General features: G+C 38.3%; 1 protein-coding gene across 3 annotated transcripts in view; it reads left to right on the plus strand.

The window, feature by feature from the left end:
* Positions 1–25,780, plus strand: part of LOC138962487 (NADP-dependent malic enzyme-like) — a 68,338-nt gene extending 42,558 nt beyond the window's left edge. The window contains exons 7-16 of one of the 3 annotated variants that reach the window (XM_070334334.1): positions 183–292; positions 5,999–6,096; positions 6,990–7,103; positions 7,593–7,704; positions 8,280–8,422; positions 10,603–10,773; positions 11,191–11,421; positions 12,691–12,711; positions 13,308–13,324; positions 24,955–25,780. In XM_070334334.1, coding sequence (XP_070190435.1) covers positions 183–292; positions 5,999–6,096; positions 6,990–7,103; positions 7,593–7,704; positions 8,280–8,422; positions 10,603–10,773; positions 11,191–11,421; positions 12,691–12,711; positions 13,308–13,313 — 1,006 coding nt within the window. In that variant the 3' untranslated portion in view covers positions 13,314–13,324; positions 24,955–25,780. Of the gene's footprint in view, positions 1–182; positions 293–5,998; positions 6,097–6,989; positions 7,104–7,592; positions 7,705–8,279; positions 8,423–10,602; positions 10,774–11,190; positions 11,422–12,340; positions 12,514–12,690; positions 12,712–13,307; positions 13,325–24,954 lie in introns of all 3 variants that reach the window. The other 2 variants (XR_011454524.1, XM_070334333.1) reach the window with 2 other exon arrangements.
* Positions 25,781–26,703: the final 923 nt, after the last annotated feature.

Genomic DNA, 26,703 nt, shown 5'->3' on the forward strand with positions numbered 1-26,703 from the left:
GTGTTACTGTTTGTCTATTTCTTACGTGAGCCTTGAAGGCTTCGCCTCTTGTTTTGTTGTTTAAATAACAAATTCCGTCTGTGATATTTGAAGCTGATGTGGCATTGCGAGTAAGATTCATTGATTGATAAAATGATAAATTGATTGATTGATTGATTGATTGATTGATTGTGCGGTTTCAGGTACGGAGAAACCTGCCTAATCCAGTTTGAGGACTTTGGCAATCACAATGCTTTCCGTTTCTTGCAAAAATACAGAGACAGTTACTGCACTTTTAACGACGACATTCAAGGTAAGCGCAACAGCTCTCTTCCTTCCAACACCCCAGCTTCCCCTCCACGGACGTATTATCAGAAGATGACAAAGATTTGTATTGTTGAAATACGCTTGGCCATAACATTATTGCGACAAATGTTGCACACAAATTAAAGCATTAATTCCCGGGTCATTTCATTCAAACTTTCTATCCGTTCACTTGAATTTCTGGATCACCTTTTTGATTCAAGATTTATTTTGTAGGGATCACGTGACCGCCGCTTAAATAAGGGTACCCTCGAAATCGACCAGACAAAAATCGACGAAAAATCACAAGAGGCAAAACTTTGCAACTTTTACATACGAAAATAAAGTTGAATCAATTATCTACCCAGAATATGTTTGTTTTTTTTAGCTTGCTTGCGTTTTTCGTGTGCTATGCTATTCCTACTGATGCAGGTAATTTAATCGCATGAACGGTCACAAACAGAAGTTTTGAGGGGTATCATGACAAAAAGCGCTGTATTTCAGCAATGACTTGGTGGATTGCTTTGACACTTTCAGAATATCATGTTTGCCTACAGTATCAATCATTTGTCTGTAGACATAAGAAGTCATGATATTTTGAACACAAAGTCTCTCTCTCTCTCTCTCTCTCTCTCTCTCTCTCTCTCTCTCTCTCTCTCTCTCTCTCTCTCTCTCTCTCTCTCATCCCCATCGACATCGCTACTCTCACTCTGACACCAGTCGTGACTGTCCTTTCTGCCCGGATACTGCTGAAGACGAAAGCCATGTTGTTTTTTATTGCCCCACTTACGATGGCATGAGGCAGAGATATATTGGCAGATTATACAGTATTTTCCAGACGAAGACTGTTTACGATATTTGCTCACTTGTACGGTGGAGGATCAGCTTGTTATGGCATTCCATTTGTCAAATAATTATGTGGATACTTTTTCATGTTTTTTTCACCAGTTTTAGCTAAATAATCATTATTTAGAAGCTCATGTGCTAAATAAGTAATTGTTTATAAACAATGTACAACAATTCTAAATAATTGTTTGTTTACGTAAACCATTCATTATTTACCTAAACAATTAATTGTTTACGTAAATAATTCATTGTTTACGTAAATAATGATTTATTTAGCAACATTATAAGATGTTTGGTGGCTTGTTGACAGACCAGCTTTTTTGTTGGTCCAAGGGGACCATATCGTCTTTTGTTTCATCCGTATCGACCAAGGCCGAAGGCCGCGGTTGATAAATATGAGACAAAAGGCGATATGCTCCCCGAGGACCAACAACAAAGTGCTGGTCTGACAACAAGCCACCAAACATCGTTTTTGTCATCATTTTGGTTGTGCAACAAAATGCACAATAACCCACAGGGAGACGATTTTTTAGAATCCAACTCAGGGCCACAAAGCATCGTCACAGTAGCACGAGATAACACGTCAAACTTGTATGTGACGTCAAACGTAGCTTGTTGACGCTTTTCTTCCAGTCTGAAAATGTACAGAGCTGCGATCATACCTGTGAATTCAGTAAGTGTTGAGCATATTTCTTTTCTTTTAAGTGTTTATGACTTTTCGTTGTGGATTTTGCGATTACAGAGATAAGTTGCAAATTGACCATGAGTCGCCGCGGTAATTATCAATATTGATTGGGTCTTTGAGAGTGAATGCTTACAATCGTTGTCCTCGGCAACACAAATCCAAAGCCACGATGGTTCCACACATCTAACAATCAGCCTGATTGGCTTTTACTTTGACAATCCACGTTTTACATGAAAGCTCAAACCCATTCACCACCTCGAGTTATTGCATGGGGAACATGAGATTTATTTACCAGGTGTTTGTGAATGAAAACTCGTGAAAATGATGACAATGCTGATTGCTTACAAACAATGTAAAATACGTCTAAATAATATATTGTTTACGTAAACAATATATTATTTAGACTTATATTACATTGTTTATAAACAATCAGCAATGTTGCAAAATAAAGCATTATTTACGTAAACAATGAATTATTTACGTAAACAATGAATTGTTTAGCCAACACATTTTCCATTATTTAGGGGTTTCTAGGATTCGCTTCTGAACTAAGTTTTATGTCTTTCAGTGATTACTATAATTGAATACAAGGTCTCTCCACACACTCTTATCTTAAAATAGCTGTTGTTTGGATATTATTTTGTTTATTTTACAAGCCGAAATTGCTGTACGAAAATAACTGATCTCAAACACAGTCAAAGGTCAAGGTCAATTAAGGTTTTTCCCTGCCGGGAGTGTTTAGTGTTTACATTTTTTTGCTTGAAGTTGTTGAAACACAGTTTTTTCCCCTTATGTTCTCTGTTCTGTTTATGTCCCAACAACATGCCTGTCTTTCCATTTCTCTTCCTTTAATCGTTTCATTTCAAAGAGAAAAGTAAAAACATATTCGAAACTACGGAGAATTTTCGCGTCACGAAGGAATTCAAAATGGCCGAGGGAGCAGGAAGGAACGATAATATTGAAACCAGAGACATTTTGGAAGTTTTTTCACGCGCTGCTGCTGATGCCATATGCGGCATTCTGTCTGGCGGACCTGGTCCTGCTGCGGAAAGAGAAAGTTTTTGTTGAGACAGAACAGAAAACTTAGGACGGAAAACTGTTTTTGAACAACTTCAAGGGAGAGAATGCAAACACTAAACACTCCCGGTCATGACCTTGACCTTTTGTTTGTTTTCGCATTCAGTTCTTTTCGTACGGCAATTTCAGCTTGTAAAGTAAACAAATTAACGAACATTTTCTGATAAATAATGTTTGGATTATAGTATATATATACACAAAGAAAAAAAATGAAGCTTAGAAGTCAATTCTTGATTCCCCTAAATAATGAAAACTGCTTTCCCTAAACAATGAATTATTTACGTAAACAATGAATTGTTTAGGTAAATAATGAATGGTTTACGTAAATAAAAAATTATTTAGAATTTTTTATTTTTTTATTTTTTTATTATTATTCTTTTTTTATTTTTTTTTACAACACATTATACATTACATCACAGTTCTCATCGCCACATACATACATACAACATGCATACTAAAAGAATGATCTAGAAAAGAGAGAGAAATAGAGAGAGAGAGGGGGAAAGTTAAAGAGGCACTGTATAGGACTGTTTGACTACAACAACTACTAGACCCTTAAATAATATTGATTACTACAAGATTCAAGTTTACAACAGAATATATATCAATTTTGTTCTTCTTTTACATTGTTTATAAACAATTACTTATTTAGCACATGAGCTTCTAAATAATGATTATTTAGCTAAAACTGGTGAAAAAAACATGAAAAAGTATCCAAATAATTATTTGACAAACGGAATGCCATAGCTTGTATGCGACAAAAAAGACTTGCAGAAAACGAACCGCTCACGTGATTCTCGCGTTCCCTGTACGAACATATATCATGCTCTGGAATCATTGATGCATTCCCCGTAAAAAGAGATTGACGTGAAGGTGCCGTAAACGTGAACTCCCTGGCATGTTACAACCTCTTCTTATTATGCATTTCATCTCGAAAAATGTGTGCGTTAATTGGTGTGTGTGTGTGTGTGTGTGTGTGTGTGTGTGTGTGTGTGTGTGTGTGTGTGTGTGTGCGTGCGTGTATGTTCAGGTATTTTCGTGCGCGCGCGCGCGTGTGTATGTATGTGTGTGTGTGTATGCTTTTACTATCAAGCAAATGATATCTACTGTAATAGTTTCATACATTTGTTGTATGCATTTAATGACTGCTTCATATGTGTATATTTGCATATCCCATGAGCTGCTTCTTTGTCTCTGTAATGCTACTATGGGTATATATGTTGTATTTTTCGGCTTCAATAAATACATAATGGGCTCAAAAAAATATATCATAGTACCGATTCCGGTTTGGCCGAGGAACTATACTTCTGCCTACACTTGACACTGCACCGAACATGTTTCAGTGGATTGATGAAGAGCACTTGCTCACATGGCTAAACAAAAGAAAACACAACATTCACAGAGGACAAAACCATGATACGTATCTGTGGTATGCGATACAGTAAACAAAGCGTTTATCTTTACACTTTGGGTGTAGGTCGAGTAAAAAAAGAACAAAAGCGAAGAATCAACTGATAGTGACAGCAAACGAACCTCGCTGTTCATTTGAGGTGAAGCTAGAGTAACCTCCCTTCCTCCGTGTGTTCCAACAAGCAAAGATGCACTGCGTCACCTTTTTGACTGGCCGGTTCGCTTCGTCATGCAGCACGGGCTGTTTCATCCATTTTTCGAGCATGTCCAACTGTTTTGCTTTACACTGACGTAAGTTCATGGTTATATGAAAGTATCCAAGAGCTCAGCAAACGTGTATTTCATCCTGATGGAGTAAAATCAGTCCAAACGGTATTCAACACGCAGTTTCAAGGAGCAGCCATTACACCGTTTTAGACAGAATTGACGCTACCGGTATGGGTTGATTAACGCAAGCACGATCGAACAAATTAACTAAGAGATATATTTCACGAACATGAAATGACTGCTTAAATCTAAAGGAAGTTATTCAGTAAAATGTTAGTTTATTTTCGTAATTCTACACTCCAACACAAAAATTAAACTAGAATTGGGATCCGAGTTAACCAAACCGGTGTTGGCAACCGTGCCTGGAACTGTGACCTTAGGCGGACTCGGAACCTAAATCGAAACTGTCTTTGATTCAATGAAAACTTTCATTGTGTGTGCTTTCTTTACTATCTTGAAACTAAAATGCATTCAAAAGCAAATCGAACAGTGGTTTGAATGTAGATTTAACACACATTTACGGATGCACTTGTTTGCACTTCATTTCTTCGGCGACGTGGCTTTAGCATGGGGTAGTGAAGAGGAACACACCTCGCTGGCTCACCTATTTTACACACCACAGACAACTACAGTGCTTTATTGTGGTCCACGTTGTCTTTGGTGTACGCATGGGATATACAGCTTACAACACTCGTGTTTTTTTATATGGCTTGTATTTCAGTCAAGACCCAGCGGGAATATCATCGGGATTCACTCGCCAGAGGCTCGTGAATCCCTATGATATTCATCCGCTGGGTCTTGACTGAAATACAAGCCATATAAAAAACCACTCGTGTTGTAACCTATACATATAATTTGCTGTGTGAGTGCCCACACACGTGTGTATCTGTGTGTGTGTGTGTGTGTGTGTCCGTGTCCGTGTGTGTCCGTGTCTGTGTCTGTACGTGTATACCTGTGTATGTGTCTTGGTGTCGTTTGACAATGTTTGCTCAAGTTATATTATCTTTCCAAGCTATGTTTTCATGATTATGTCTCAACATTTGGCAGGCTCTTTCTTTATTTTGCCTCACTTATTTGCATGTGTAGGCTATGTTTAAAGCCCAATGTATCACACCCTTATTAATTTCGTTTGTATGCACCAATTTCATTTGTCCGAAAATTGTCAAAATCAACTCATTGATTAGAACAATAAAACATCCATCCATCCATCCATCCATCCATCCATCTCTCTCTCTCTCTCTCTCTCTCTCTCTCTCTCTCTCTCTCTCTCTCTCTCTCTCTCTCTCTCTGTAAAGTGTGTATTCACGATTCCCTTGCTTGAGACGAACTGTTTGTATATATTTAATTTTGAGTGGAGTCAAAAATGACAAGAACAGAACTGACTATCAACATCTGGTTTCATCAGAATCACGTGTTTGCTTGTATGTGCAGGCACAGCGTCAGTGGCAGTGTCGGGAATCCTGGCCAGTCTCCAGATAACGGGAAAGAAACTGGAGGAAAACCTCTTTGTCTTCCAGGGGGCTGGGGAGGTATTTTTTTCTCTCTTTTTGTTCGCATATGTGTGTGTGTGTGTGTGTAGTGGGGGGGGGGGTGTTGATGTGTGTGTGAGGGGGGATTGGTATGTGTTAGTGTGTCTGTGTGTATGGGTGTAAGGGTGTGTGTGTGTGTGTTAAATCTTGACTAAATGTAAAAAGAACGTAGAAATGAAGGACGAAAAGTAGAAATGAAGGACGAAAAAGAGAAATGAGGAAAAGGGGACGGAAAGAAGGAAACTAGTCGCATGAAGTGAAATTAATACATTTAGTCAATCTGTCGATTTTACAGAAGAAATTGAACGCATCGCATTGATACACTAAGACAAGAGCTGTGTCGATTACATACCCCGCGGCAGCGAGGGCGCTGACACGTTCAAGCGTACAAAAAGTGACAAGCCAGTATAGCGCAGTAGCACTTGCAATAAACAGGCAAGCGCGCTTTTCTTTATTTTTTTTAACATTCTGAACTTTTTTTTAATCCAAACATAACAAATTTATATGTTTTTGGATTGAGCAAATGATAAAAAAATAAGATGAAATTACTTTGGGATAGATTACTAAAATTTGATTTTAATGAGAATGTTGAGATTTTTAATGACCCCACTCGTTACTTAATGTCGAGCCTTCCAAGCTAAAGTGTTATCCCATAATCCGGGCTTTGTCGAAGATTGCTTAACAGCAATTTGAATCAATTTGATCGAAAAGTAAGAGCGTGACAGTGCCGCCTCAACTTTCACTAAAAGCCGGATATGACGTTATCAAAGACATTCATTAGAAAAAAGAAAAAAGAATCTGTGAATATCATTTCGAAGAATGTGCATGTGATTTAGTCAAAACTGAACGTAAATGTAAAAAAGATGTGTAACGTGTGTGATTTGTACTTGCAGGCGTCTATAGGTATCGCCAAGTTACTGCTGATGGCAATGGGCGAGAGGGGGCTGAGCCAAGAGGAGGCATTGTCCAAGATCTGGATGGTCGACTCCAAGGGGCTTATAGTCAAGGTGGGTGATAAACGTTACCGTAGAGTGATTGAAATACCATACTCAAAGTTTGTCTGTGTGAATCGTGTAGTGTGTGTCTGAGTGTGTGTGAAGGAAGATGCGTGCGTGTGCACCCCGATGCACGCATACGGGCGCGCTGGAAAATGTCATGCATGCCAAATTGACCTGTCGAATTGACAATCGAATAGCATTTTGATCTGCCGCTATATCGTATCCCAATCTTCGTTTGTAACTTTACGAAAACATGCACCTTTTCACTGGTATTTCAGGGCATATTGTTCTTCACTGTGGGAACCATCGTCTGTGAACAGTAAATGAAGTATTCTCCGATCTTTTACGCACATGATTCTTGTAGATTGTTAAGAGGATGCTGACCTCAGGTTAATGAAGACTGGAATGCTAACCGTATCCACAAGACTTAGCCCATTATTATGACGTGCTGGTGTATAAATAACATGTTCAATAAACAATGTGTCCTGATCGTTACAGGACCGCAAATCGGGAGCAGTTGCAGGAGAGAAAATTCTGTTTGCAAGGGACCACAAACACATTGAAAACCTGGGTGATATCATCAAGACTCTCAAACCTACGGCTATCATTGGTGAGTCAATCTTGACCTAAAAACACACACACACACAGGAAATTGTGTTCATCTTGGAGCTTGTTTTACCCTTACTTGTTGGGTAAGTGAATGCTGTATTGCGTAGTGAGAGAACACTGCGTACTGTAACTGTTACATTTTGAGTAAGTAAGAACATACTGCCTCCAAGTTTTTAAAAAAAGGAGAAAGCAAAGCAATCAATGGAATCATGATTCCTTTGTCTAAACGATGACAATAGAAAGGTATACAATGTAAACACGCTTAAATTGGGTCATACTCCAGTAGGTCATGTTTTAGGAAACCATAATAAATGAAAATGACCAAAGCTGTAAAGTAGCTTCTCAAATAAAACACTGAAATTGGTGCTTGGAAGACATCTCCAAGATTTTGTGATTGGCCCGTTTCTTTCAAGAAATGATCTGATTGTGTGTGTGTTGTACACACACACACACACACACACACACACACACACACACACACACACACACACACACACACACACACACACACACACACACACACACTTACTTATTGTAATGTCTGGTGTTAAAGGATTTGTGGGCACTCGTTGACAGGTGCTGCAGCAATCCCCGGGGCCTTCACTGAAGAGATCCTGAAGAACATGGCGTCCTTCAACCAGCGGCCCATCATCTTCGCCCTCAGCAACCCCACCAGCAAGGCTGAGTGCACCGCTGAGCAGGCATACAACTTCACTGGGGTTTGGACATATTCACGTCTCACTTTTTAACTCTAGTTTGAAAACGTCAAGATCAGAGTGTTTTTCTCGGTGTCATCAGCCCTTTTGGCTAGGTGAAGTACAAGAGAAAGCCATCTAACTGGACCATTCTCAGATTCTGAATAATGTCCCGATAGCAATCATTTTCTCTCTCATAGAAAATCTAATACAAAAACGCTGTCTGCTCTCTTCTGTTAAATGTAAGACACTGAAGCTTTACATTTCATTCAGTTACATTTAAAGTTAAGTTCTAGCCTTACATTTGATTGATGCACTATTTGACAGTGTCGCAGTGTGCTTGCCAGTGACTGCCGCTCCCTTCAAAAACGACCAAAGACTAAGACGTTCTAGCCTTATAGCCTTAGTGATTAACTGTTTCACAGGGTCCCTGTGTGTCTGCCAATTGCAGCCTATTTTGTACACGGATGTATACAGGTAAGCCTTAAAGGCACAGTAAGCCTCCCGTAAACCATCACAGATACGGTCAGGCTTTTACACACAGTACAAACACCCTTTCATTTAAACACTCACCGATTGAGAACATCCTAGGTGCCCTCCGTAAAGAGCGAACAATTTTCAAAGAATTTATTTTTGCTTGGTTTATCTTACCCCTGAGCCATCGTGAACCCGTGTGATCCAGTTTCCCTTTTTGAGTCACTTGAGAAAAAGTGACTCTATGTAATCGGTCAGTGTTAGTCTGTCCGGCCGGCCGTCCGGCCGGCCGTCCGTAGACACCACCTTAACGTTGGACTTTTCTCGGAAACTATCAAAGCGATCGGGCTCATATTTTGTTTAGTCGTGACCTCCAATGACCTCTACACTTTAACGATGGTTTCGTTGACCTTTGACCTTTTTCAAGGTCACAGGTCAGCGTCAAAGGAAAAATTAGACATTTTATATCTTTGACAAAGTTCATCGGATGTGATTGAAACTTTGTAGGATTATTCTTTACATCAAAGTATTTACATCTGTAGCCTTTTACGAACGTTATCAGAAAAACAAGGGAGATAACTAGCCTTTTCTGTTCGGCAACACACAACTTAACGTTGGGCTTTTCTCGGAAACTATAAAAGTGACCGGGCTCAAATTTTATGTGAACGTGACTCATTGTGTTGTGAATAGCAATTTCTTCCTGTCCATCTGATGCCTCATATAATATTCAGAACTGCGAAAGTGACTCGATCGAGCGTTTGCTCTTCTTGTTCACAATGTAGTCGTCAGTTAGTCATTTGAATGCGACTCAATGTGAGCTTATCTACAATAGCACGTTTTTATGCACGAAACAAACGGCTGTGGTTCACAAGAACTCTAGCGATGGCTTTTCACTGTTGAGAGGAACGGCGATATGCCGCGTAAACCCGGCGTCGTCTGCTACGACCCTTGCGTGACCCTGCTTCCGGGCTTTGCTTTTTTCAAACTTTCACAACTTCGAATTGCACTGATCTTGTCTTGATGAAAAAAGAATTCTTTTATGATTAAAGAATGTTTGTGTAACAAGCTGTCAACTTATTATTTAGATTTTAAAAGTTAGGTCTAGCGCAAAAACGCACCACGGTCCAAAAACATTCTGATAATCATCGATCCACGGCTATCGCCAGTTTAAGGGAAGTAACTCATTTTTGACCTGAGTTCAGGATGGGTCCAAAAAGTGTTCGAGACAATCTGCAAAATTAATTCTTTAAAAATTGCTCGCTCTTTACGTAGGGCACCTAGGATGTTCCCGTTTGGTGAGCGTTCAAATGGAAGGGTGTTTGTACTGTGTGTAAAAGCCTGACAGTATCTGTGATGGTTTACGGGAGGCTTACTGTCCGGGCGTGATTTCCGGGATATTCATCACAGCCGTCCAGCTCCAAAACGAGGCGCCATTGTTGCAAGGGCCAAGTCCACGAAAATAAATTCTTTGAAAATTTCTCACGCTCGACAGAAAGCAGCCAGGATGTTCCCGTTCGGTGAGCGTTTAAATGGAGGTATGCTCGTACTGTATGTAGACGCTCGGGGAGCTCTGTGATGGTTTACGGGAGGCTTACTGTGCCTTTAACAACCGAGCATACTGTATCACTTTCAGAGCCGTTACGTGTTGCCAGTGACAGTATATTCTTGTGCAGTACAGTAATAACAAAACAATGACGCCTCATATTCTGGTCATTTACTTTTTGTTGCAGGGTCGTTGTGTGTTTGCCAGTGGCAGCCCGTTCCGCCCCGTGACGCACAATGGCCAGACGTTCAAGCCGGGCCAGGGTAACAACGCCTACATCTTCCCTGGTGTGGCGCTGGCCACCATCGGTGTGGAAATCAGGAGAATCCCAGAGTCCATCTTCCTGGAGGCAGCGAAGGTCAGCTAGCCTTGTGTGTTTCACTTTGCAACGCTGTGTTTTGACTTGTTTCTGTGTCATCTAAGTTTTTTTTGCCAAGCTGGTAGGTACAGGCTAAAAGTCTTTGCATCGTCATTACTATATACTATACGTGAAGTGGAAGATTAATTTTGAGAGTGATTGTTTAATCTCCCAGTTGTACTTGCGTATTGTGTTTACAATGCACACACACATACATGATGCATTCCAATTAATGCAGTTAAATAAAGCAACTATCCAAACAAAATACTAGTACAATGCAGAAAAAAAGCTGTCACTGCGATGGAGGGCATAGCAGAGGGCGGCATTTACCCACCTTTGTCCACCATCCACTGTCAAACCTCTCAATTCAACCCCCTTCTTCCACTCACACTGTTGAAACGTCTATTAATTGTACAGTGTCTTTCCGGCCTTGTGACGAAGGAGGACCTGGCAGAAGGCCGCGTGTACCCGCCCTTATCCACCATCCGCTCGGCCTCCCTGAAGATCGCTGCCCACGTGGCGGAGTACGCCTACCGCAATGACCTGGCCTTCCTGCTGCCCGAGCCCAAGGACAAGAAGGCCTTCATCGAGTCCCACATGTACAACACTGAGTACGCCAACTACATCCCTGACGTCTTCGAGTGGCCTGTGAGTACTCGCATTTGAGGCACGGGATGACGGTCCCTGTCTGACCGCATGGGTCAGGTAGCAAGGGCTGAGTTTGGGATGAAAAGTTCGAAGGAGGGCACTAAATGACGTAGGTTTGTATTGAAGGGTTAGTTCTGGTGTTAAATGAAGGGAACACAAGTTGTTTCGTCTTTTCCATGGGAACAGTTACGTTTTGCAAGATAATTGCATTTATGACACACATTTGTTCAACATTTGTTGCAAAAGGTGATCTTGTTGATGATCCTTATTGCCAAACTAATTAAAGTCAAGGATTGTATTATAAGTCAACAGATGTGAACTTACAGTTTTGCCCCAATGAATATTTATCGCTATTTATCTTTGGTGGTAAGCATGCCATGAAACATTCTTGCGACTTTCGTATCATGTTACATTTAGATATAATTGCTGTAGTGGCTGCATTCTTTGTTGATTTCACCAAGGGAACAATTGTTCTATGTGTTCATTGTTAATAGTAATGTTGTGTCTGATTTGCAAACCAATCATGAAAATTAATACATGTACTTCTTTGATCTGTGACTTTCACATGTAAATGATGTCATTATTCCTTTTTGAACAGAGAATCACAAATAAGCATATCATTTAACGATTGGTTGTTTGTTCTTTTAGATCACTGGGTAGTAGACGTTTTGATTGTTCATTCATTAATCTAGATATTAAATATATATCTAAAAATGTGACAAGCATATATAGATGATGAAACTTGAAGTGTAACGGCTGCGGAAAGCATGCTGTATTTTATTTTAACAGTTTTAAACTAACATAAATTCATTTGATTTAAATAGAAAGAGTTTAATCAGTGTATGTTTTCTTTTGCCTTTTGAATCATGTTCTGTTACATACTACTATTAACCTTGCACTTTCGTGTACATACCAACAGGCCAGACTGTGAGATAAGCAGGGGCACAACTCGTCAAGCTTGAAAAGCAACACATGGCACGGGATCTTCTTTCTCTTTTGGCTTGTTTAGGGATACAACTGTCAGACCTTAGACCGTACGGATCTGTAGTATATGTGATGACTGCAAGGGCTCTAGTGGACCACATTTATCAGGTTACATCGGGTTTCTGGAAAATGACGTGTTTGTCTGAATTCTTTGCAGTTTGTTGTATTTGTTTTGCAAAGCGTGCTTGAGTCAAGTTTGACATTGTTCATGCCACCTTTTACGTTTTAGCAGCTTTTACCTCAGTGTAGCTAATATATGTTTCTTTGTTCTCTTCTCGTGAGCAGGGAGTAGAGCGAGAATCTCAAGTATGAGTAGTGTGTTTAGGGGGGTGTCTGCCAGAAGGCTGTATCTGACTCACTTCGTGATACTCGAACGAACAGGCCTACTAGATACACCCTTCTGGCAATCATCAACCGGCGTGTTCTGTTTTGTCTTTTTCTGCACGAATAATGTTTGAGTGCTGTTCCATAATCAATTAGTCAGTCGGCTAAGGACCGTTTTGGTTACTTTTTGGTGTCACGTTAGCAAACACATTTTTCTGATATATTTTAACACCACAACACTAAATCTAAAGTCGTGGGGCAATATTCCAAACCATCGGTGAGAAAAACGGACATAAAACTTAAACCGCTTGACAGACATTCTATAACTGTAAATCATTCGAAAGGGAAGGCATTCATGTACATGTTTGTGCCACTTAAAATGACGTCATTATCTGTTTGTGCCTGTAGTTTTGACGTAATTCATACAGTAGGCTAAACACAATTATAATGAGGCAATTAATCGGCTTTGGTTTTCAGTGTAAAGCATTTGAACAGTTCCAATAAATGAAACATACACATGTTAAATTTAAAAGAATAAGTAAGGCAAATCAAAAAGAGCATCTTAATATCATTTGCAGGTTTAAACCTTTTGATTGTGAGTAGTTTCAACGCCGTATATTCGGCTATACTGATAGCGCGCTGACGCCAGGTGTAAACAAAGCGTTGTTTCCAACTTCACGGAAAGTGTCCCCCATTCAAAACAAAATGTGTCTCTTTGAAACCACGTACAGCTTAAATTCATAATTGTGGGAATGAGTAAGGTTTGTATTAAGTACATGTTTGTTTTTCTACGAACATACGAACCGATTTGCTGTAGATCTGTCCTCACTCAAGCATGTTCGCCCAGTTTCATCCCATCTTACACGCCTCTTTGTCAATAAATAGCCTGACAAGCCAAACTATTATGTTCATTGATGTGTCCTGCGTTGATATGTGAAATATCAACATTCAAAACGGTCTGTATTGTGCAAACATTCAAAAAGAGATGAAGCAGTCAAAATTGTGTGGTAGCGCACCGCCGCAACGTACGTCTGAATCGAAAAAAAAATTGACTCCGCGTGTTGAAAACCATACATATCAACACATCCTAGCCAACGATCGCTTGGCGGTACGGCAGCGTACGTTCGGTATAGCCTTGAATATACGGGGTGGTTCAAGGTAGAATCTGTTGGCAAACGTTATATTCCTTTCGCTCTGTCTTCGTTATATTTACTTTTGTTGTTGTTGAGGGTTGTATTTGTTGGACGCACAAAACTCGATTTCTTATACCTATAGCTTCTTTATGTATATGTCGTATCCATTCTGTACAATTTGCGCATTATGTACAATCAGCAGCATATCTTGCACATTGTATACAATGATCAACAAGTTTTGCTCATTGTAGACAATGAGCAAAACTGTTGCCCATTGTATACAATGAGCAAGACCATAAAGTTGCACATTGTATACAATGTGCACCGAGTGAGCAAGATTGTTGAATGGCGTTCAAGCTACACTGATATATGAATCATAGTGAATGGTTGAATGGAATATGTTTGTTATGTTTAAGCATTGTTTTAATTCTCATTTCGCTAAAACTAAACAGTGTATTAAGAATTTAATTATTGTAAATGAAAGGGGCAGAAAACAGCTAAAAACGTTCAAGCTACACTGATATATGAATCATAGTGAATGGTAAAGTGTTCAAATAACGATGTTTGTTATGTTTAAGCATTGTTTTAATTCTCATTTCGCTAAAACTAAACAGTGTATTAAGAATGTAATTATTGTGAATTAAAGGGGCAGAAAACAGCTAAAAACAACTTTGTTTTAAAAAATTCTTTGATGCATAGGAACCACTTTAGTGAAACCGCACATCGATAGCGCTGTTAGTTTGGCTGGAAATAACATTTAACTTTGTAGTGGAAGTAGAATGACGTCATATTTTTTATTTTAAAACGGCCGTAACTCGCTTCAAATTTGACCAATATGCATGCGTTTTTGTTTTTTTTGTTTGCTTTCGGCGTTTTGAACTGGCGTGCATGTGATAAGAAAAAGAATGGAACGAAAAATCCAAAACAATTTTTTTTTCAACAAAATATTAAAAATCTTTTCTTTTTTTAAAATATATTTTTTGTTACATTTACCTAGAGTAAAGAGTAAAGAGTAAGCAATCTCTTTTTGGCCCGAAAACATGAAACGACAGCAACCTGTTGACTGCCCTTTTGATTAAACAATAAAAACAAATACAACAATTAATGTTGTTTCAACACACGCACACACACATAACATTCGTTCATAATAACGCTCACATTGTCATGTCATGCTAAAAGTAAGAGATAGAAACAACAACGTCAGCTAAAAAGGTAAAGGTAAAGGTATTCCCACAACCATCTGGTCGTAGGGGAGAGAGATGTTAGAGATCTCCACTTTTCTGGGGGCCAGCTTTTTATGAGGGCGGTGCCCATCTCCTCTCCCGCGCTGCCTTTGCCTTCCCCGGCCCTGAATAGGGTCAGGTACCCATTTCCAGCTGGGTGGACTGGAGAGCGCTCGGAAAAATCGGGTATTTGTATTTGTCCCCGAGTGGGGGACGAACCACGACCTCCAGCGTGAGAGGCAAGCGCTCTAACCACTGTGCCACTCCGCTCTCCAACGTCAGCTAATGAGAGCTAATTAAATTCCTAATGCACTGTATAGTTTTAGCGAAATGAGAATTAAAACAATGCTTAAACATAACAAACATCGTTATTTGAACACTTTACTCACATATTCTATTCAACCATTCACTATGATTCATATATCAGTGTAGCTTGAACGTCATTCAACAATCTTGCTCACTCGGTGCACATTGTATACAAAGTGCAACTTTATGGTCTTGCTCATTGTATACAATGGGCAACAGTTTTGCTCATTGTATACAATGAGCAAAACTTGTTGCTCATTGTATACAATGTGCAAGATATGCTGCTCATTGTACATAATGCGCAAATTGTACAGAATGGATACGACATATATACGCTTGCCGCATGGGAACACCCTAGGTGCTCTCCACAGAGAGCGAGCATTTGTCAAACAATATATTTTGCATGGACGTACAGGTATAGATTGGAAGCCTTGTTATCACGTTAGAATTAATTAACTCTTTTTTTTTAATCTAGAGAATAAAACTGATGGACAGCTTGTAAGACAAACATTGTTACAACACAAAATAATTCTTTTACCGTCGAGAAAAAGTCGGACAAATCAAACCTATGATAGTAGGGAGCCTGCTCGTAGAGCGTTTGGGTCGCGGAATGAAGGGTTTTGCTTGTTTTAACGTAAACACACGCACGCACGCACACACACACACACACACACACACACACACACACACACACACACACACACACACGTACGTACGCACACACACACACACGCACACACACACACAACAAACACACACACGTACGCACGCAGACACACACAAAAACACATACACAAAAATAAACACACAGACAGACAAAATGTCAGACAATGACAGGCAGTGTGACACGTGGTTCATTCGTTATTACCTTATTACAAAAAGAAAAGGAGAACGGCACTGACGCAACCGAAAATAGAATTTATCAATGAAATGCTACCATCAATTTAGGAATCGATGCGATGTAAATTATCCTAAAACTGTCGTATGATCACGACATCGTTTAGCATTTAGGATCAAATGGTGCCAATGTGTCCACAATGCACTAATCACAGACAACATTTATACGCTTTAGGTACATGTAACTCTCCAATTGACATTTTCTGCCACTTGAAACAAATGACTTTCGAAGGAAAATTAACTCCAATATGTAAATATTATGCATGAATTTTAATATTTACTTGCACTTTTTGAAAATAAAGCTTTTTCTACGATAAGGTGTTTACACCCTAAATGTATAAGTCATCCGGGGGAAAAACCGGAAGTATCGTGTTCCAAGCATATGTATATGTTTAAAAGGTTAATTGTGTTAATGTAGAACACCTTGTCGATGTATTATGTTTTGGTTTTGAATACTTTAGGGGAAAAGCATAGCCAATATTCATTCATCTTCAACTAACACCCCTAATCTCAGGGCCCATTTTGTTAATGGGGGTAGGGTTTCAATCAGTCAAAAATCACTTTCAATTTCATTCAATATTTTCTGCCATTTCAAATACATACACGTAATTGCAAAATGTCTTGAATTTTAAGATGCTTTAACTGACTATACCAAGAAAACCTGCACTTTTTGTAGAATGAGTTTTTTGTCAATGATTTATGTTTCAAAATGTCAATTCTTACGGCAATGCATAACATAACATATTTCACTGTAAAGTGTCTCACTCTAATACCTTCTGGGTTCATGGTGTATTTGGTTAAGTGAATTGCAGATAAGGCCTTTTGAAAATGACAGCTATACATATATTTTATCAAAACTGAAACTGGTGGAGTGAAAAACAGACATGTTCTGAAGAAGTCGTACTAAAATCTTTTATGGGCTTGAACCTCACAGTTTGCGTGTTATCTTTTAAAGAAAACCCGTTTTCATTGCTAACAATGACCTAATTTACAAATACATATCGGTCGGTCATAGTCGCGTTTTTTTTAGAGGGGTAGTGTACAAAATGTTGTTTTGTACGTTTAAATTACATGTCCCTTATTTCAGTCATATATTAATCAATAAGTAAATGCGCATACTTTTATTAAACGTTACTTTCACTTTAAGATCGCTTCTAACATTTAGTATGATTTCTGACAAAGGCACGCTATGTAATAATTTGATAACATTATTGACGTCATGTGGTAAAACCGGAAAGTTGAATTATTTTGCGATAGCAAAATCCTTTTACAATGATCACTTTCCTTTTATAACGAGGTGATCTTTAATGTTATGGGTAAAAATCTAGCAGATTGAACCAAATTATCCTTTTTGAAGCCTGTGTATGTGTAAACTCTTTTACTTCGACCCGGTTCGGTTTTCGGAGTTGATTCAGAATCATCCATTACTGTTGTTTTCCTCGGTAAATTAACAATTGTTGATGTTAAATAATTCTAGCTGTGAGAATGAACAATTTTCAAGATGTTTCTGATTGCGGTTTTAACCAGGCGTTCGGTTACCTACACATATCGATTGAGAAAATGGCATTTCCTGTTTTGTCGTCCGCATGTTATACAGATGTTGTTAAAAATAAAACTGTGTATACGAATTAGGCATTTTACTTGCTGTCTGATGGCAACAATCTTTAGCTTTCGTTTAAGGTATAATTTGCTTATATCCGTATGAGGTCAAGCGGTACTTGACGTTTTTTTGTAACCTACCCCCTGCGTCATGGCTGCATTTTTGCAGAATATGGGTTATGTTGCGAAAACGCTTCTCATTCTTAGGTGGTTGGGTTTAGCCATTTGTCATTTACCGAACTGTGGCTGCAAATAAAACGAACTTTCCAAAAAAACATAATATCTAATGTGACCACCCAAAGTAACCCTCCCACTATAGCCAGCCAGGTGACTAAGTGTGTAAAGATCCAGTGAACCGAATTAAAAACAAATGCGTTTGGTACATGTTCGAAACATTATAACCACAGACTTCATGATTTTTCAAACGGTAATCAATCCACAAACTGAACACTGTTTGCGAGCGTTTCTTGAAAGTGTCCACTGAAAATAGCCGGCAGACTAAAAGGGTGATAATGGACAAAAAAATCTTTAAACGCCCCAGGAATACCATAAAATTTAAGTGTTTGAGCGTTTAGTTATTCAAACTTTAAACGTGCTTGGCTTAAATTTTGAAACGGTGATTTCTCCACACGATCTTTCGCCGCACTCTTTATTTTCACATTTGAGTCCTACTTTCCCCCCCTGAGAAGAGTTGCGACCTGCATTGCACATGCTGTTGTTGAAGGTACAGATTTTAACTCGTCATAAAACTATTTTAAAGACAGTATTCTGTGTAGAACCATTCGAAAATACTGGCTAAGTCAAAGTGCACATTCTAAATCTAACTCGAGTTACTGACAAAAAGTGACAATGCATTGGACAAGGAATAATTCCCGAATTCTTCCATCTGTACAAAAAAAACATGACTCTAAGCAAATAAGTTTACCTTCATTCCTCATTAACTTCAAAGAAAACGATGGAACTCACCAATTTTTGACTGAATCCAGTCAGCAAATCATCTCAACCGCCGATAGTCCAATATGGCGGCAAACACACTGTCATCAGAGGTTTCATGGTTGACAGCTGAATTAACTCCTGACACACATAATGCTGTAATTTCTTCTCAGTGCTGGTCTCCAAATGCATCTTCTACTCCTTGAAACTTCTCTCTTTTCAAAAAAATAATTTGACTGAAAATAAGTGTGGTATTTCTGCAGATAATGTGTCATTAAAGCTGCTACTGGTCCCCCAATCTTGCACTGACATTCAACTTAAGAAGTCCCCAGATGTAAAGGGAAATAACTGCAATATTGCTCTTTTAATTGCATACATGATTGCCTCCCCTGAAGTGAATTTTTATGTTATGGTTGTTCAAATAAGGATTAGGGTTATTCATTCTGTTCAAACTATATTGTTTTCCATTTTGCATTGATTTATTTGAGAAAATGTTCTGAAATATGGTAAAAATGAGTTGTTGTTTTTTTTAATTATATCTGATTTTATTAATTTAATTCCTAATATTTTATTTAAAGAAAGCATTCATAAGATAATTTACTTAGTGACATAAATAAAATAAAAATAAAAATTAGGAATTAGGATGAGCGTTCTTAACCTTTACCTATTTATTGTTAGTTAGTTAGCTGTTGCTTTTCGGGTCCAGCGGACCATAATAGGCCAAATCAGGACCCCACCTATTTATTGCATATATACTAAACAATTGAGGACTAAAGTAGGTAAGGTATTTAAAGGCTGAAATGAAAAATCCTTTTTTTTTTTTTTCTTAAAGAGAGAATCTCTTCATTTGTGAGGCCTCATATCCCAAAAGAAAACTGATTCCCACAATGATCATACAAGGAAATGTTACTTGTATGTGAGTTTTTGTTGTTGTCTTGTAGTCTTTTTGTTTGATTGTGTAACCGCAGACACATAGAAAGTCTCTGGTAACTGTGAACCATCACAACCAAATTTGAAAAACTTTGTGGTACGGCTTTTCATTTAACTTTTGTACAGAATATTTATTATACATTAGAGAGAGAGACAGACAGACAGACAGACAGACAGACAGACAGACAGACAGACAGAGCAATAAATAACGATTGTACACAAACTCCCATATGCAGATACATTTACCTTAACTAAATAGGCTCTTAATGAAAATGTTGACTTTTTCTTTTCATTAGGCCAAAAAAAATAATAGGTGTGGTTACGGTAACATAGCCAAAAAAAATAGGGTAGGTAGGTAGGCAATCACTTTTTTTTTTTTTTTAACTTTTTTTTCTAATGTGTACAAATTAAACCTACTTGACAGGGAAATAAGTGTGCGACTCGGGCGCTTTCGCTTTCATTGCGTTTTTTGCACTCGTTTTTTTTGTTTTTTTGGACAAATGTAATAAAAAGTTATAGGATCGGCCCCTAAAAATAGGGTAGGTCGGGTTACCGTAACCACACCTATTTTTTTTTTAGGCCTTATATAATTATTGGTTTACAAGATTTCAAAGTTTGATTTTTGTTTTTAAATTTTTGTATCTTCCAAATCAGTGGATTCATATTTCCCTCCTGTTCATTTTGAAGCGTGAGATGGTATATTTCTTTCCAAGGATGTTGGAACAAGTTACAACAAATTAAAAGAATTTTTGATATTGCTTCTGGACTTAGAAAAATTTGCAGGTTAACGGTCAGTGAAAGGCGCCCTTAAATTTGCAGGTTGACAGTCAGTGGAAGGCGCCCTTTTTTTTCTAAGTCCACATCGACTCCCAAAATGTTTAAGTACAATTTCCCTATAATTTCCTTATACTTTCTTATAGCAACTTATAACACTGTCAATTCCTTACAAAGTCCTCATACCAGACTTATAAGAAACGGTAGAAACTTTTAAGAAACGGTAGAAACTTATCAGCAAAACTTATAGCAAAACTTATAGCAAAACTTATAGCAAAACTTATTCTTATAATGCCTTATACAAAACTTATAAGAAGTTTATAAGAACTTATAAGAAACTTATAAGTTTCTTATAAGTTCTTATACATTTCTTATAAGTTTCTTATAAGTTCCTATAAGTTTTCTATAAGTTCATTTCGTACGGGACATATTTGGTTTGAGGTTTGAATGGATGACACCAAACACGAGGATTGCCTTAGAATAATTATAGTTTGAACGTTCTATTATTTAAATCAAAATACTTTGTTGGGTTTTTCGAGACAGCGTATTGTACAGTGTGTTTGTTTATTATGTGCACAGCGCTTTAGCCCAGTGCAGCGTTGAATGAATGTGCACTCGCTAGATTATAGATTCGACTTCCTGAATCCAACGTTTTGCATCTGTCTCGGGGAATGCGTACCCACCAGCACTGAATAAAATGGACGACCTTCAGAGGTCAGTACTATTTGACTCAGGCGTGTGTCGTAAGACAGCTGTTTGCAGAATAAAATTAATTTTATCACTAAGTTACGGACCAATGTCGAGTCAATTACTGCGAGTGTGACTAAATTACAGCACAGCGAATGTCTCCTCAACTTTTAAAGGTGCAGTTAGCCAAATAAACAACAAACTTTCCCAAAATGGCTCCTTAGATAGTACACCTTCATAAATTCTCAGAAAGACACCCACTGTTTGCGCCTAAAAGTCAGAATCAGGGTTTCACGCCTTTTCTTATTATATGAAGTCATATCGCATCTCCAGACTCGGACTCAAGGCGCAGGGATCTATTTATGCCGTGTGAGATGGAATTTTTTAACACAATACATCACGCATTCACATCGACCAGCAGATCGCAGCCATTTCGGCGCATATCCTACTTTTCACGGCCTATTATTCCAAGTCACACGGGTATTTTGGTGGACATTTTTTATCTATGCCTATACAATTTTGCCAGGAAAGACCCTTTTGTCAATCGTGGGATCTTTAACGTGCACACCCCAATGTAGTGTACACTCCCTGCTTCGATAAAACTGTTGAATGAGATGAACACCATTTTGGTGGAGGAAGTGCATACTAGCAAAATACAGCAACATTTTTCTTTTCGGAAAATGTGTGTGTGCGAGAGAAAAAAAAATTTCAAACTTATTTTTAATGTTTAGCCATTGAATATTTGTGTGTGTTTAACTTAACTTTAACTCAAACTTTACCCGGCGAAACAAGTTTGTAGTGTGAAAAGTTTGCCTTTGCTTTTTCTACTTCTTCGTATTTTCCATATTTCTGTGAAAGAAAGACTTGCATACCCATCGATTTTGAAGTAACGTGATTAATTAACGGCTAATTGATATGTGAAGGTCAAACCCAATACTAATTCGATATTCTACCTTTCAGTTTCAATGACAGCTTTGAAATTGGTTTGAAAAAAAATCAAGGGAAAAAATGTTCAGGTTTGAAGTTCATAAATGCGAATCTCTCGTTTGCCACACTTAAACAATAATCAAAACAAATTAATTTTTCATAGGTTTTCGTTGTTTGATTTTAATTTGTTTTTATTTCACCAGTTTGGAATGCTCTTGCTTTTAATTAAAATTAACGTTGCTGTTCTGTTGTAGTTAAAGAGTATCAGTTTTTGTTCCATTAAACAATCAAAAATATGACAGCCTTATAATGCTAAAGTTAACGAATGCATGAATGAATTGTTATCGTTGAATAACCAGGAGGTCAACATGTTATAATTGTGCTCTGACGTTTTTTTGTTTGTGTAATTTTGCGTTTGTGAATAAAAGGAACACGTTTATTCAGCTTTTGGCAAAATAACGCATTCCTTAGTAAACTTGTTCCTCTTGCTTCCAGGACAAGTGATATATTCTATTTCATGCATGGTCATACACAGACAGAGATTTAGTTATATAACTTATATTATTTAAATATATGGCCATTCATTCTATGGCTTCGTATCTGAACCCAGTGCACAAGAACAATATTTAGAGCTGTGTAAAAACAAGTGCCTTCAAGAAGCACTTTGGTTACATCGTGATGATCAAACATCATGTGTTTACTTTCATGTTTTAACAAAGAGGGGCAATCGAGACGAGGGTCGTGGTGTGTGTGTGTCTGTGTCTGTGTCTGTGCGTGTGTGTGTGTAGAGCGATTCAGACCAAACTACTGGACCGATCCTTATGAAATTTTACATGAGAGTTCCTGGGAATGATATCCCCGGATGTTTTTTTCGATAAATACCTTTGATGACGTCATATCCGGCTTTTTGTAAAAGTTGAGGCGGCATTGTCACACCCTCATTTTTCAATCAAATTGATTGAAATTTTGGCCAAGCAATCTTCGGTATTGCATTTCAGCTTGGTGGCTTAAAAATTAATAAATGACTTTGGTCATTAAAAATCTGAAAATTGTAAAAAAAAATAAAAAAAATTTTTTTTTAAACAATCCAAATTTACGTTCATCTTATTCTTCATCATTTTCTGATTCCAAAAACATATAAATATGTTATATTTGGATTAAAAACAAGCTCTGAAAATTAAAAATATAAAAATTATGATCAAAATTAAATTTTCGAAATCAATTTAAAAACACTTTCATCTTATTCCTTGTCGGTTCCTGATTCCAAAAACATATAGATATGATATGTTTGGATTAAAAACACGCTCAGAAAGTTAAAACGAAGAGAGGTACAGAAAAGCGTGCTATCCTTCTCAGCGCAACTACTACCCCGCTCTTCTTGTCAATTTCACTGCCTTTGCCACGAGCTATGGACTGACGATGCTACGAGTATACGGTCTTGCTGAAAAATTGCATTGCGTTCAGTTTCATTCTGTGAGTTCGACAGCTTGACTAAATGTTGTATTTTCGCCTTACGCGACTTGTTACATTTAGTCAAGTTTTGACTAAATGTTTTAACATAGAGGGGGAATCGAGACGAGGGTCGTGCATGGTGTGTGTGTGTCTGTGTGTGTCTGTCTGTCTGTGCGTGTGTGTGTGTAGAGCGATTCAGACTAAACTACTGGACCGATCTTTATGAAATTTTACATAAGAGTTCCTGGGAATGATATCTCCAGACGTTTATTTCTTTTTTTCGATAAATGTCTTTGATGACGTCATATCCGGCTTTTTGTAAAAGTTGAGGCGGCACTGTCACACCCTCATTTTTCAATCAATCAATCAATCAATCAATGAGGCTTATATCGCGCATATTCCGTGGGTACAGTTCTAGGCGCTCTGCAGTGATGCCGTGTGAGATGAAATTTTATACGGCCAGTAATTGCAGCCATTTCGGCGCATATTTACCTTTCACGGCCTATTATTCCAAGTCACACGGGTATAGGTAGACAATTATTAACTGTGCCTAAGCAATTTTGCCAGGAAAGACCCTTTTGTCAATCGTGGGATCTTTAACGTGCACACACAATGTAGTGTACATGGGGGGGAGTTCGGACACCGAAGAGAGTCTGCACACAAAGTTGACTCTGAAATAAATTTCCGCCGAACCTGGGATCGAACTCACGCTGACAGCGGCCAACTGAATACAAATCCAGCGCGCTACCAACTGAGCTATATCCCCGCCCAAATTGAAATTTTGGCCAAGCAATCTTCGACGAAGGCAGGACTTCGGTATTGCATTTCAGCTTGATGGCTTAAAAATTAATTAATGACTTTGGTCATTAAAAAATCTGAAAATTGTAAAAAAAATAATTTTTTTATAAAACGATCCAAATTTACGTTCATCTTATTCTTCATCATTTCCTGATTCCAAAAACATATAAATATGTTATATTTGGATTAAAAACAAGCTCTAAAAATTAAAAATATAAAAATTATGATCAAAATTAAATTTTCGAAATCAATTTAAAAACGCTTTCATATTATTTCTTGTCTGTTCCTGATTTCAAAAACATATAGATATGATATGTTTGGATTAAAAACACGCTCAGAAAGTTAAAACGAAGAGAGGTACAGAAAAGCGTGCTATCCTTCTCAGCGCAACTACTACCCCGCTCTTCTTGTCAATTTCACTGCCTTTGCCACGAGCGGTGGACTGACGATGCTACGAGTATACGGTCTTGCTGAAAAATTGCAGTGCGTTCAGTTTCATTCTGTGAGTTCGACAGCTTGACTAAATGTTGTATTTTCGCCTTACGCGACTTGTTTTGTCTTTGCAGATGGCAATTTTATTCAAACCTGAGTGCAACTGTTTGAAGTGATGAGGATCACATAAAGTATTGAAGGATGAGGGAATGGCTAGGTAGGGATATTTATTATCTGTGAGAACAGATGTGATTTGAATGGTGTGATTGTCCCACAAAACCCAGCTTCTCATTTGCTACATTTTGGATACGCTTTTGTTTAAAATGACACTTTGAAGAAAAAACTTTTTTTGAGGATAATCGAGGCAAATCTCATACTTTAATTCCCAACTCTTCAGTTTTGTTTGGGTGTATGTGTTTTTTGACAATGTGCCCTTTTTATACAAAATGATACTGCTGTTTAAGGTAGATATTACAGCTGTGCTGAGTATTGGATGTGATCTGCCCTACAAGCCCCCTGACGCTGTTTGCGAGAGGTTTTTCTTTGAAGTGTGATAGTATTCATTAATTTAGATGTCCCTGTCATTTTGTTCTCGTGCACAAACTTATACTGTTATAGCAATATGAACGTCTGAACAGTTCACAAACATGTTTTGAATAACTTGATTGAAGATAATGATTTATGACGCACTACATTATGCTTGATTATGTTTTATTTTTAATCGTTGGTTTTTGTATTTGAATTGCAGAACTATTAACAGATGATTTAGTATTGTTGTTGTTAAAAGAGAAGATGATCATTATATCTGTCATTTAGATTAACCCTGCTAAATGTGTTTAGTTTCATACAGTTGATTTATTTTAAATTAACTTAAGTTTATTTCTTAGTGGTGGAAGTTTGTGTCTGTGTCTGAAATAACAGTTGTAAATAAATTGTGATTATTGCATGATCACAAATCATCCTGTTTGGTTTTCTTGTCGATTTATCCATTAAAAACAGTGCTTTATGGCTTAAATAGTAAGGTAGAGGGAGGGGCGAGAGAGAGGGGGGGAGAGAGAGAGAGGGAGGGAGAGAGTAGCCTTATGGAGGGAGAGAGAGGGCGAGGGACTACTGTGTTTGAGTGCATGTGTGTGTTGGGGGTGGGGGGGGGACGGATTGCCTGAGAGGCAAGCATGCAGAAGCAGAGGAGCTACAAAGACAGATCAGAGTATCCACTGAAGGTAAAACCACACTTTAACCTGACCAAAATTCAGTAAAATCAAACGCTAGTGCACCAAATTAAATATCTCCTTCAGTAATGGGCAATGAATTCACAACTCTGGGACATAAAAAAGGTTTATGGAATCGAATGTCAGATGAATAGCTTTTGCTCAAAATATCCGTCCACTGACCATGGTTCTTTCCGCCCCCAGCCGTAGTTGATTCCTTGAATTGGAGACCCTAAACTTCACCTCAACTGCATACCACTAACACATAATTACTCGGTTCTACTGAAATTATTCAGAACACCCACAACCAAAGATTAAAGAAGCAGTTAGAGACAACATCGCCAGAAAACAAAGCAGTTAGAGACAACATCGCCAGAAAACACTGTACACACCAGACACGATAAAACGTACAGAGAAAATGCAAGACTGGCAGACAACTTACCTGACAGCAGCGCCGTCTGGTGGCCGCCTTGCCGTGCGTGAAGTGTCTGTGGTAGCGCTGTTTCATCGTCTGCATGCACCGCTGACACCCGAACTTTAGCAAGGGTAGAACCACCCTCTTCTTGCCTTTGGCCCTCCATTTTATCACAACCATTCGCAAGTGAGCACCGGTCTTGTTACCGTGTTGGTCTCCACCCATTGAAGTGTCCGCTTCCACGCTCACTGCCCCATCCA

Source organism: Littorina saxatilis, linkage group LG3, assembly GCF_037325665.1.
Source record: "Littorina saxatilis isolate snail1 linkage group LG3, US_GU_Lsax_2.0, whole genome shotgun sequence".
Lineage (NCBI taxonomy): Eukaryota > Metazoa > Mollusca > Gastropoda > Littorinimorpha > Littorinidae > Littorina > Littorina saxatilis.